The sequence below is a fragment of the Crocuta crocuta genome, unplaced genomic scaffold, assembly GCF_008692635.1.
Source record: "Crocuta crocuta isolate KB4526 unplaced genomic scaffold, BGI_CrCroc_1.0 scaffold516, whole genome shotgun sequence".
NCBI lineage: Eukaryota > Metazoa > Chordata > Mammalia > Carnivora > Hyaenidae > Crocuta > Crocuta crocuta.
Window position 1 is genome coordinate 193,101 of NW_027529538.1, and position 12,427 is coordinate 205,527.

At 40.5% G+C, this 12,427-nt stretch overlaps 1 protein-coding gene across 1 annotated transcript in view; it reads left to right on the forward strand.

Annotated features, from left to right (window-relative positions):
• COL4A3 (collagen type IV alpha 3 chain) overlaps window positions 1-12,427 on the forward strand; it is a 137,792-nt gene that overhangs the window by 98,116 nt on the left and 27,249 nt on the right. The window contains exons 28-34 of the mRNA XM_077761377.1: window positions 551-646; window positions 3,835-3,905; window positions 4,717-4,899; window positions 6,655-6,823; window positions 8,692-8,784; window positions 9,457-9,558; window positions 11,682-11,779. Coding sequence (XP_077617503.1) covers window positions 551-646; window positions 3,835-3,905; window positions 4,717-4,899; window positions 6,655-6,823; window positions 8,692-8,784; window positions 9,457-9,558; window positions 11,682-11,779 — 812 coding nt within the window. The remainder of the gene's footprint in view (window positions 1-550; window positions 647-3,834; window positions 3,906-4,716; window positions 4,900-6,654; window positions 6,824-8,691; window positions 8,785-9,456; window positions 9,559-11,681; window positions 11,780-12,427) is intronic.

Sequence of the window (12,427 nt, forward strand, 5' to 3'; positions counted from 1 at the left end):
ACCCAGGCAATGAATTGTTGGATATTCCTGGAATGAGGTTTATCCTGCACTGAAGGAGGGAGGTGACTGTAATAAAGGACATTTTATACTTGACTCAGGATTTCCTCTAAAAACATTAAGGTCAGATGGATAAAGTAAGCAGCTTTAATAGATAAATGACTTTTTATTAATGTGCACAATGTCTGGGGTGCTTGGGTGGCTCATTTGGTTAAGCATCTGGCTCTTATTTCAGCTCAGGTCATCATCTCATGCTTTGTGAGATCAAGCCCCCAAGTTGGGCACCATGCTGACAGCAAGGAGCCTGCTTGGGATTCCCTCTCTCTCTTCTCTCTGCCCCTGCCCCCCCTCAAAACTAAATAAATAAACTTAAAAGTATGTATATAATAAAATAAAGATCAACAGCATAAAATAATGCACAGTGTCCTAGGAGATTTTCACTACACGCACAAAAAAATATTAATGAAATAGATGATTGTGTGGTTGGGAGCCATCCGTCCTCTCTGCAGACTAGATGTGGGTTTACGAGTAACGTAAGCTGCTCTCATTGCAGGGGAGCCAGGCCTCTTGTGCATCCAGTGTCCTTGCGTCCCGGGGCCTCCTGGCCTCCCAGGATTGCCGGGGTTAGACGGCAGAAAAGGCATCCCAGGTACGGACATTCTTCACACAAGGGTTTTTGCAAGTGCAAAAGGGTCAGCTCACTGCGTGGTTACAAAAAGGTCTGACTTCTGAATGTCATGATGGGGTTTACATGAACTTGGAGATTTTCGAACATATACTCTGTTAACGTAAAGTAAGCCAGATGTAAGCCATGGACGCTGGCATTTCCCCCTGTTCTATTTTAGTTGCCGGATTCTAGCACGCCATGGTGTTCCCCAGGTATTGGGGCGGGGGGAGCCTACAGGAGCCAGCAGGTGACTTAGAGGAGTGAGGCAGGCATACCAGACACATACCACTTTTTTCTTCCATAAAGAAATAAGCTCTTGCTCATTTTTTTTCTTAAAAGACACAATTCTCTTCAGTCTGTTTGTTTTTAAAGTCCCCACTGTTGGTAGAGTCAAGGGCATAGGCACTATTTCATTCAGAAGGATACAGGTATAGGGGCGTCTGGGTGGCTGGGTCGATTGAGGGTCTGGCTCTTGATTTCAGCTCGGGTCATGATCTCATGGTTAATGAGACTGACCCCCCGCATCGGGCTCCATGCTGACATCGCAGAGCCTGCTTGGGATTCTCTCCCTCTCTCTCTGACCCACCCCCACTCACACTCCCTCTCAAAATAAATAAATAAACTTAAAAGAAAAAAAAAGGATACAAGTGCAATAAAAAAAGCACACCAATGGGACACAATAGAGAGTGGAGAGGAGTGTGGTAAACTGGAAGGCACATTGGAGGGGACTGTCCCGCACCGGCTCCGGTCTATTCTTTCTGGCAGCACTTTAGGCCCTGTGTTGATAACTCTTCCGATTTTTCATGAGAAGGAAGAAACTCGGCTTTTTATCTGAAATCTCAATTTTTTTTTTTTTTTCAAAATTAGCTGCTGACTCCATTTTTGAAGGAAAAAAACCATCTAGGCCAATATTCTGAGAGCTAAATAGAGCCTGTGTCCCTCGCTTCTGGACCTCCGTGCCACACCAGGACTCCTCACCCGGCACGGTGGCTCCAGACTGTCACTCTCTCTGCCGCCCCTCCTCCCCCTTCCTCAGTCACAGAACTGGCCGTGGACACAATCTGGAGGTAGAAAAACCGTCATTCATTAGCTGGCTTCCTCTGCCCCGGGTGTCCCTCCCCTGGCTACTCAGGGCGTCGCACACGGTGTCACGTGTGGTCCTCATTTTGCTGTGACCACCTGGGTCTATACATACTGTCATTAAATTCTCTATCATCAACCAGTAAGAGCTGAAGTTACAGAGCGCTTGTGTGCTAGGCACTGTTCTAGGTGTCGTACGTCCCTCCGTGCCTATTCCTCACCTCAGCCCTATCATTAGCCCCACTGGACAGATGAGCAAGCTGAGGCATAAGGTGGCATAGCTCATAAGGTAAAGCTTGAACCAGAATCCACTCTTCTCCGGAGCCATGCTCCTGCTGTCTACACTGGCATCCTTCAGTTGCTGTGTTGGGAGCTTCCCTTTGAAGCGAGTTAATCCAAAGGTCTATCTGGCAATGTAGATCAGGGAATATTTGTATGTTACCGCCATCCAGTAGATATTTGTATTGGTACCAGGGCTTTGGGGAGTGGGGTGTCAGTCCAAAGAAGAAATGCTAATGGTGGCAAATGCAGGCACTGCGGCCGCCTCATTTGTGGCCCGGGACATGCATTCAGCCCAAGTCCTTTGCCACCCTCAAGTCATTCCTGTTCCTTTCTCGGTGCCTTAGTTACTTTGCCGTCTCTGCCCCCCTGACTCCCTGAGACAGGCCTGAAAGATGAGAAGGGAGAGGGAAAGAGGGGGTGAAGGGTGAGTATGGGGGCAGACTATTCCTCATGCCATTCCTATTCAGTGCCTAAGAGTCTGGGTGAAATGTTCTATTAAAAACTGAAAGGAAGGGAAGAAACAGGGGAGAGAAGGAGGGAAGGAAAGAATGAAAGAAAACCATGATTATTTTCCTACATTTCCCTTGAGTGACCTCTAGCCCAAAGGTAGAATGTAGGCTACTGCTGTTGCATTTTCCTTGGTTTCTCTACACTTGACATACGACAGGCAGAGCTCAAAGAAGATATATAAACGGTGAAAGCATTTGGATTGCAATCATATTTTGGATGCAAAATACATCCTGACCCAGATCTTGCAAAAAATAAAATCGGAATATACATTTGTTAATACATTGGCTTGAGATTCATCCAAAAGACCCTCTAAAGGGATCATCTTTACAGAGACACGTACATACATATAGGAAGCGTAAAGCTGTACAGTCAGATGCAGTTTGGCAACAGATATCCAAAGCCTCAGAAAAGTCTGTGTCCATTTTGTCTTACGCTTACACTTTTAGAAATTTATTTCAATTACTGGGTAAGTCTGAAGCACTAAATATCTAAAGATATATAGTATCGCATTGTTTACTACAGCTAAACTTGAAAAATGACCCAAATTCTAAAGTAGCAGTTGGCTGGGTAAATGTTGGTTGACCCATACATTAGGCGACTCTGCAGCCATTTAAAGCAAAGCTTTAAATCTGTATTTATTGACATACGTATAGATTTCAAAATGCCATATCTACATCAGCATGTTATGGATATAAGATTTCATGAGTAACATACATCAAAATTTTAGCAAATAAGGGCGTCTGGGTGCTTCAGTCAGTTAAGCATCCGACTTTGGCTCAGGTCGTGATCTCACAGTTGGTGGGTTCGAGCCCTGAGTTGGGCTCTGTGCTGACTGCCAGATCAGAGCCTGGAGGCTGTTTCAGATACTGTGTCTCCCTCTCTCTCTGATCCTCCCCTGATCACGCTGTCTCTCTCTCCCTCAGAAATAAATAAAACATTTAAAAAAATTTTAGCAAATATTGTCCTCTGTGATCTATAGATGATTTTTATTCTCTTCTTTCTGAATCTGTTTTTTACAAGGAGTGTATATTGCTTTTATGATCAAAAAATAAACCTATCTGCTTAAAATCATAAAGACAAAAATTTTAGGAAGGTAAACATTTTTTAAGTCCTTTTTTTTTTTACACCATCTCTTATTTCAGTTATTTACTCCCATCCTCTCCCTATACTCTGTGTTTTAAGATAGAAATTGTCTTTCTTCCCTAGGAAGACAACACCCTATTTCCTTCAAATACTGCTATACTTGGGCTTTTCAGGGTTGGTATTTAACAAATATTTAATAAGTCACTGCTTTGCAGGTGGACAAGGGCCAGCTGGTCCAAAAGGAAGCCCAGGGTCCCCAGGAAGCTCGGGCCTTCCCGGATATCCAGTAAGATTTCATGGTTTGGAAGCTTTTGTTTCAATTTGGAAAATAGCACACTCTGGAAATTCAGTTGCACCACACATAGGTTATCAGTTTGGTGCCTGGCAAAGAGTACTTTATATTAGAGCATTTAATAGATATTTGATTAAATGAGTAAATGCATGACGTGTGAATAAGTGAATGAATTAATGAATTTATAATCATTTAAAATGGATCAGAGATGGAAGGCAGATCTTTGATTGCCTGGCGCTGCAATTGGGAATAAGGATTGACTGCAAATGGATCTGAAGGAATTTGGAGGAATAATGGAAATGTTTTAACACTGGATTATGGCGATTGTAGCATAAATGTGCAAATTTACTAAAAATCATTGAATTGTATTCATGTAAAGATATATCTTAGGATACATAAATTATACCTCAATAAACTATTAGAAATTAAAATTTCAACTATCACCATGGCTCAGAAAGTTATATAGAGATAAATATATCCAAATCAAGTTATCCATAGATGCATGTTAAAATTTCCCAGTGTTCTAACATAGTCAAAATTATGACGATATCTGTATCATATTGAATAATACTATTGCATGGGTTGCATTGAATTGTGCTAACTGAATTCTTTTCCAGTTTTGGAAGTCAATAGAGAGGTTAAAAAAAAAAAAGCTTGAAATTATACTTGTCGGCTGGAGAAAGTGTCTGAAAAAAAATCCATGTTCATTAAACTTAAAAAATTCTGGTTGAAATTTTTTTTTTAAGATTGGCACAAGAGCAGTTGTACCCAAATGCAATGCAGACTCGTTTCTGTACCGCCGTAGGGGTTCCCAGGTGCTCAGGGAGATCCAGGACTTAAAGGAGAAAAAGGAAAAGCATCTCCACCTGAGGGACAAGTGGGTGCCCCAGGGGACCCTGGGCTCAGAGGGCATCCTGGAAGAAAAGGCTTGGATGGAATTCCTGGAACTCCCGGGCTAAAAGGATTACCAGGACCTAAAGGGGAGCCGGTTGGTATCTGGTGATTTGTTTTGAATTACCCTCCCTATAACTGATAGGCTCTGAAGTTACCACATTGGGTGATTTCCACTCATAAAACTGTTGGACACTCAGCACACTGCGTCCCTCTAACTGCACAATAAGGCATCTTCAAATGAGCGGTCATAACCCCAGCGCATGTGGATAGTATTTTGACACATAGGTAGCACTCAGTGGTTTTTTGAGCCCAAAGAAAATTCTGCATCGATAATGACCTTGGCTCCTATGCATGTTGCAATTGTACATTTATATCCAATGAGTTTATAGACAAGTTTAGAAAATGATAAATAAGGGAAAGTTTTCATCAGTATCTTGAGGGCAATATTCATTATTTGGAGTAGAAATAAATGCATAAAGCAGAATATTTAGGGGTCGGGTGGCCAAAGAAACAGATCAAATGTTTTGTCATTTAAAATAGTTAAGCTTATGTAAGTTCTAACTCTTTGCATGGGATAGGGATAGAATGTCTCACATATGCACTTGACAGAATCCTACCGGGATCTATTTTAAGATGTCATGGGGTCAGAGGCCGAGCACCCCTCACAGTGTATTTGGGAGAAGTTTGCCAAGCATGTTGCCCAGGCTGCTCTAGGAAATACCAGTATCTTTCAGAGTTCACCAGTATTATGCAGTGAAAAGGATCCCACCTTAGTCAGGAAAACTTGGCAAATAAATTTGAAGATGCATTTACAGACCCTTTAATATCAGAATATAAACTGACTCCCCAGGATCTGGATCTAGATGGAGTCTTCACTACACCTTTCTAACTACAAAACATTTTTTGGCTGTGAACAGCTAGCAGGGCCAGTGTTTCTCAAACTCTGGAAAATAGCCGGGCTGGCCACCCCCATCCCCCAACCCCGGGGTGGTAGTAATGCTTACAGAGGGACAGAGTCTAGAATTCTTTTGGTCCAGTACTAATACAGTTCACATGATGCTTCCATTTGCGTCTTACTAATTCATTATTAGTTCCCGTAAAAGTAATATAAGAAAAAAATCAGGGAGGTAATGTGCTGAGTCTTATGCCCTGTCATTATAGAAGCAAGAAAATAAAAAAACAAAACAAAAATAAAACATAAAAACCCCAAGTCACCCAATGATACTGAACAATGAAAAATTCAGTCAAATTTATTACTTGGGGCCATATTGGGGAGGAAGAAGAGCTTGATAATTATGTCATATTTAATTTGTTTAAAGTATACAAATCATTTCCAGAGTTATAGCCCTATGCAAGTACAGAAAGATATTTTATGAGAAAAAAAAAATACAGTCTATGTGTATCTGTATCTCCTTTGTAATGAAAATACCTGGTAAAAAAAGAAACGGAAGTTCACTGTAGTTTAGAATATTTAATATTTATATATTTCACTGTAGTTTAGAAATATGCTGTTCACATGAAGGGCAGCTCTAAAGCTATTTGAGCTGTTGGCTGATTTGAACAGAGTCTTAGGGGCTATTGTATGTGTGACTTTCCACGGAAGACACCTCAGGTGCGACTCAAAAGTCTTCGAAGTGAATGAAATGTTGCTGAATTCCAAAGGACACAAAACAGCAGAAACCATACAGCGCTCTGATTTTACTAATAATTCCCTTCAAATACCAACTGCTTTTTAATTCAAGATTTTCTCATTGGCTGCTTATCTGGTACTCATATTCCTGGTAAGATTAACCCATGGACGGAGATACTGGAATGAAGCACTAGCCAAACATATTCCTGTTTGTCACAGGCCCTGAGTGGTGAGAAGGGGGCCCGGGGTCCTCCAGGGGATCCTGGTACCCCCGGGCTCCCTGGACCTACAGGACCCCCTGGACCACCGAACTATGGACCGCAGGGAGAGCCTGGTCCAAAGGGTCCCCAAGGAATTCCTGGAGCCCCGGGACCACCTGGAGAAGCCGGTTGGTTAGTTTTCTTTCCAGTCCTGTTTTCCTATGGAGTGGGTCAGTGGTTCCGAGAGCGAGTGAAGCTCCCTCAAGACTAATGAATGTATAGCAACTTGCTTCTAATAAGTGGAATATGTCAACTCACAGACACTCGGAAAGAATATGTAGGGTATGTCAGAGAAAATTGATTTTCTCTGTTACTGAGAAGTTCAGTTGAAATCTCCTGAAATAGTCTATCTCCATATACTAACAGAAATACATGGAATGAGTGGAAGTCAGTCATGGTAAATAAACAAAGAGGAGGCAGAAATCTATGAAACTGATCTTGAGAGGCCCCTTCTAAGTCTCAAGGGCCCACTCATGTTATTACAAATTTGTTCTTTTTGACCCATCATCCGATAGATGGTTCACAAATAAAACTTCAAAATATCTAAGATAAATGAAGAAAAGTTTTCTGATAATAGTTCTAAAGCCCCAGTAACTTTTGGGATCCACGTGTACTGAACATAGTTGGTGGATGCAAGAGGGATTGGATCCTCGATGTTTATCCGTGGCAGAGAACGTGGCGGAAGATGAGAATCGCTTATTACTGACAGTTTTCAACAAATAATGCCACCATATCATTTCTTACTTCTAACATCACTTTAAAGGGTGAGACCCAATAAACTAATTGCTTCCAAGTCTTTTTTAGTATCCCTCATCAGTAAAAGAATTTGTAAGTGCCTCTCCCCAAGTGTTTATATATATTTTACATTGTATGCATGCATTTCTGTCCACACATGTACGTAAAGCTTCTTTTGTGATTATAAAAATATGTGTTTTTTTTCTGCACCACGCTTTTGAGGCTGCTATTCTAATCCAGGGATTGGCAAACCATGGCAGCCCATGGTCTAAATCCAGCCTACCGCATATATATGTATGATGCACAAGCTAAGAATGGTTTTTGTATTTTCAAATGATTGGGGGGGAAAAACCTTTTGAATAATACTTTGTGGCACATGAAAATTACATGAAATTCCAGTTTCAGTGTCCGTAAATACATTTCCCTGGCACACAGCCACCCTCATTCATGTCCGTATTGTTCCTGGCTCTTCTCATGCTGGGATGGCAGCATTGAGCTGTGGCGTAGAGACTGTTTCGACCACAAAGCCCAGATTATTTAATCTCTGGCCCTTTACAGAAAAAGTTTTCCCGAACTCTCTTCTAATCCATTTTCAAATCTTTTTCCATTCTTTCAACTTGTGAATTTCTAGTGAAGGACTCCACTATCGTAAAATATATTATCACCAAGTTTTTCCCATCAAACTACTGTAAACTTATTTTTTCTCTAAATATACAGATAATTCAAATTACTAACATATTTTTAACGTTGCGCACCATAGCCACATTGCCTCAAATCTTCATGGGCTGGGCAGGCATTATTTCCCCAATGACACATGAAGAAATTATCAGAGAGGTTAAGATATGTACCTGGGTCACACTTCATCTTTTGTTCAGCATATCATACTTTCTTCCTGTCAAAACTAGTCACCCTAAAGATCCTACCAAATAAGTATTCACTCACATTTACGCTGAATTGCATATTATTGGTTTTTTGTTTTTTTTTTATTTGAATAGCTTCCCTTTCAATAGACCAGCATTGATTTGGGCTATAATGGAAGCTTAGACAATAGTAAATGCCTATAAATATTCATCAATTGAATAAGAACGTTTCAATGGGTTGGTCAACTTTAAGCCAGTTTTGAAGCCTATTGAAGCAGAAACTATTTTTTATATTCCTTGGGAAATGTTTATAAACCTCTTATAATCACATTTGTTCCCTCTGAATTGAAAAAAACAGCCTCAATATGCACACCAATCTTATGATCACAAACTTTCTTAAGGTCCTAAGGGAGAATTCAGTGTTTCGACACCGGTCCCAGGGCCTCCAGGACCCCCAGGGCCCCCTGGCCGTGCTGGTCCCCAAGGCCCGCCTGGTGAGTATCCCCTTTGTCAAGTCTGGTGCACGACATCCAATGACATCCTGACTATCCTGGAAAAATACTGTCCCCTTTGTAAGTAAAAACATATATATATTTATTGGCTCTAAAAGAATGCAGAGGCTGGAGTCCAGTCAGATAAGAAGCCAGCAGGCAGGGGACTTGACATTGTTCTTTGAGATTATCCAAATTATTCCCCATTGGTGCTTCTGATTAAAAAAAAAAAAGAAAAAAAGAATTGATGTAATTACTTAAAAGGAATTCAGGAGCAGAACAGTCTTCATGGATTTTTGGTGGGGGAGTAAGTCATGTTTGCCGGTGGCTAATCAGGGTAGTCCCCACTGCTTTTTCATTTGAAAATGTAATTGCTTTGCCAATGTGATCTAAAACTTAATTTTGCACACATGGAGGTAGACATATGTAGTCCAAGATAGTGAGACTGTTTCTTTTTAGGAATTAAACTCTATCTTAAACATTATCTGTAGCTCCTAATGATTAGTCCACTGGGTAAAAATGGAGAGGAAGACCATATAGTTGGGGTGATGTTAAAATTATTTTTTAATTTCCAAAAAGGCCTAGGATGACACAGAAACTTAGACTTTTTGTTTCAAGGCAAGATGAAGGGAAGTTCCTGATGTGGGTGTGTGTGTGTGTGTGTGTGTGTTTAAGGTATCCCTGGATCCATAGGAAAATGTGATCCGGGTCTTCCGGGGCCTGATGGTGAACCAGGAATTCCAGGAATTGGCTTCCCTGGGCCCCCAGGACCTAAAGGTAGGTTTTCAAGTTTTAAAATATAGGGATCATTGTGAATATTTAGAAAATATAAATACAAGGGCCCGTGGGTGGCTCAGTCGGTTAAGCGTCCAACCCTTGATTTCAGCTCAGGTCATGATCTCATGGTTTGTGAGTTTGAGCCCTGTGTCCAGCTCTGTGCTGATGGTAGAAAGTCTGCTTGGGCTTCTCGGTCTCTCCCTCTCCCCCCACTCCCCCGCCCTGAATCACATGCTTTCTCTCTCTCTCTCTCTCTCAAACTAAATAAACTAAAAAAAAGAAAATAAAAATACATATCATGAATAACATAGAAATGATCCATAATGTGGCATTTAATACAATGTTTTTCATTCATCTTAAATGAGAAAATAAAATCTTACTATGATGTTAGGCAAAAAGGCAGAATTCATACAGATTTATGCACCTCATCTCAATTAAATTTTTTTAAATACGTAGAAAAAAATCTGGAAGGAAATGTACAAAAATGGTAGATGTGATTCTTCTTGAGTGTGGAATTATGAGGATGTTTTTCTTCTTAATAAATGTCTGTACTTTTTTTACATGTATGCATTTTCTCACTTTATACATTTCTTTTATAATTAAAAAAAGAACTATTAAATCACAAGTAACTGGTTGTTCTATACACTCCCATGTAAATTACAGAAATTATTCTCCTTTGGGAACAAATCCTGCTTCCCATCAAAGGGAAAATGCTCCAAAGAAATCCAGATACTGAGAACTCAGACAGTCATCTAATAAATAGATCAAAGACTCATCCAGGATAGTGTATGAGCCATCATGATCCCTGGGTTGTTGCATAGATTTCCAGATGTTATAATCATTTTATGTTTGTTTCAATGTTATTTAAAGTGTTTGTCAACATATAATCCATTTTAGGTACTTGTTCTCTTTGAGATGTCATCAGTGCCTAGAGTGCATTAGTTCTGCCCAAATGTGGGAATATTGATCTCAGTTTATGAATATTTGAAACAGAAGATGTAATTATAATTTCAAGAATGTCCTTGACTCCAATTTCCTGGATGTCTTCCCAATGACTATGAAGTAACGCAGCCTGGCCCATGTTTTTGCCTTGTTCTTCTTGGACCCTGCATTAAGAAATTGCATCCCAGCTTGTAACCCCATGGATTTACCGTCTGGAAGAAGACTGAAATATGGGGACAAGAAGTGGCCTAAGACAATCCTTGAAAGTGCAGATTCCTAACTCCAAATTAAAAATTGAACCTAATAATCCAAGAACAAACGGTGAATTAACAGTTGGTCATCTTAGGGTCACAAAAGAACTCTCTGAACACAGCCTTGCTCCACCAGAGTTTCCTCCTCTGAACCACAGAACAGAGAAAATGATATGTGTGACTCCTTTCTCAATTTTCCTATTATAAATAGATAAGAAAAAAGTTAATTCATTACACTCAGTGGCATTAGGAAGTAATCTCTTGAGTTATCCATGTTGAGAACGGCTACCTCGGGCACTGGAAAGTCTTTCTATCTTGATCTTGGTCATGCTTGCAAGGATTTCTGTACACGCAAAAATTCATTTGGCTGTCCACTTCATGTAAAATATAACCTCAAAAGATAAAGTCAGCCAGAATGACAACCAGTATCAGTGGTTTAAAGAATTGCTGAATCAAAATTGTAGCCATGCTAAACACAAAATGGATAAAGTCATTTTTTAAATTGAGGATCTGATTTGAAACAGAATTTTTTAAATCACTCATTAAAATTAACTTTTTAATTGCTAATTTAGTTTTTTCTATTTTTTGACTTTATTTATTTATTTTGAAACACTGTGAGTGGAGGAGGGGCAGAGAAAGGTAGAGAGAGAGAATCCCAAGCAGGCTCTACACTGTCAGCACCAGCACAGAGCCCAATGCAGGGCTCGAACTCATGAACCGTGAGATCATGGTCCAAGCCAAAATCAAGAGTGGAACGCTTAACCGACTGAGCCACCTGGCCCCCCCAGCGATTGGCGTTTTCATCATTCAAACTTTCATAAAAACATTTCTAACAACTTGCCCCATAAAAACATCAGATAGAATCACAGAGATACTGCTCAGAATCTTTACTAAGTCTAATCCTCCAACTTTATTGTTTTTTCTCTGTAGGAGACCAAGGTTTTCCAGGAACAAAAGGATCACCAGGTTGTCCAGGAGAAATGGGGAAGCCTGGGCCACCTGGAGAACCAGGTCTCCCCGGAGCCAAGGTTCTTCAAGAATTAAAACTCAGACTGATGGGGAGGGGGGATGAGGAGGGAGGTGGGCAATTACAATCAGCCAGTTAGGATGCTCTGGGTGTAGAAATTATCTATATACTTATAGATGGTAAAGAAATTAAATACTTTTTAATGTTTGTCAGAAACCATCCTACCCTTTTAGAAAGGAAAAGAGAAGGGATTAGTAGACAGGTTTACCTCTCTATGTCTTCCTTAATCTTCAGAAGCATTCAGAGTATTTAAAATGGAAGGACTCTAAGTAGAAGTGTGGATAACTAGGAGAAAAGCTACCAAAAGGAGAGACAGCTGACTGTTTCCAGACAATTTCAGTCTTCTGAAAAAGTAGAGGTTACATGGCCTCAGGAATAGTTAAGCATAATTGTACAGAAAACTCAGCAACTAGAGTTGAAATAGGAAAGTTGATAGAATGGCAGTGACTGTGCAGAATGGATTATTTTCTTTTTTTAATCTACTTATTTATTTTGAGAGAGAGAGCGTGTGCGCCCACGTGAGTGGGGGAAGGGCAGAGAGCGAGGGGGACAGAGGATCCAAAGGGGCTCTGCACTGAGAGCAGAGAGACCAATGTGAGGCTTGAACTCACAAACCGTGAGATCATAGCTTGAGCCAAAGTTGGACGCT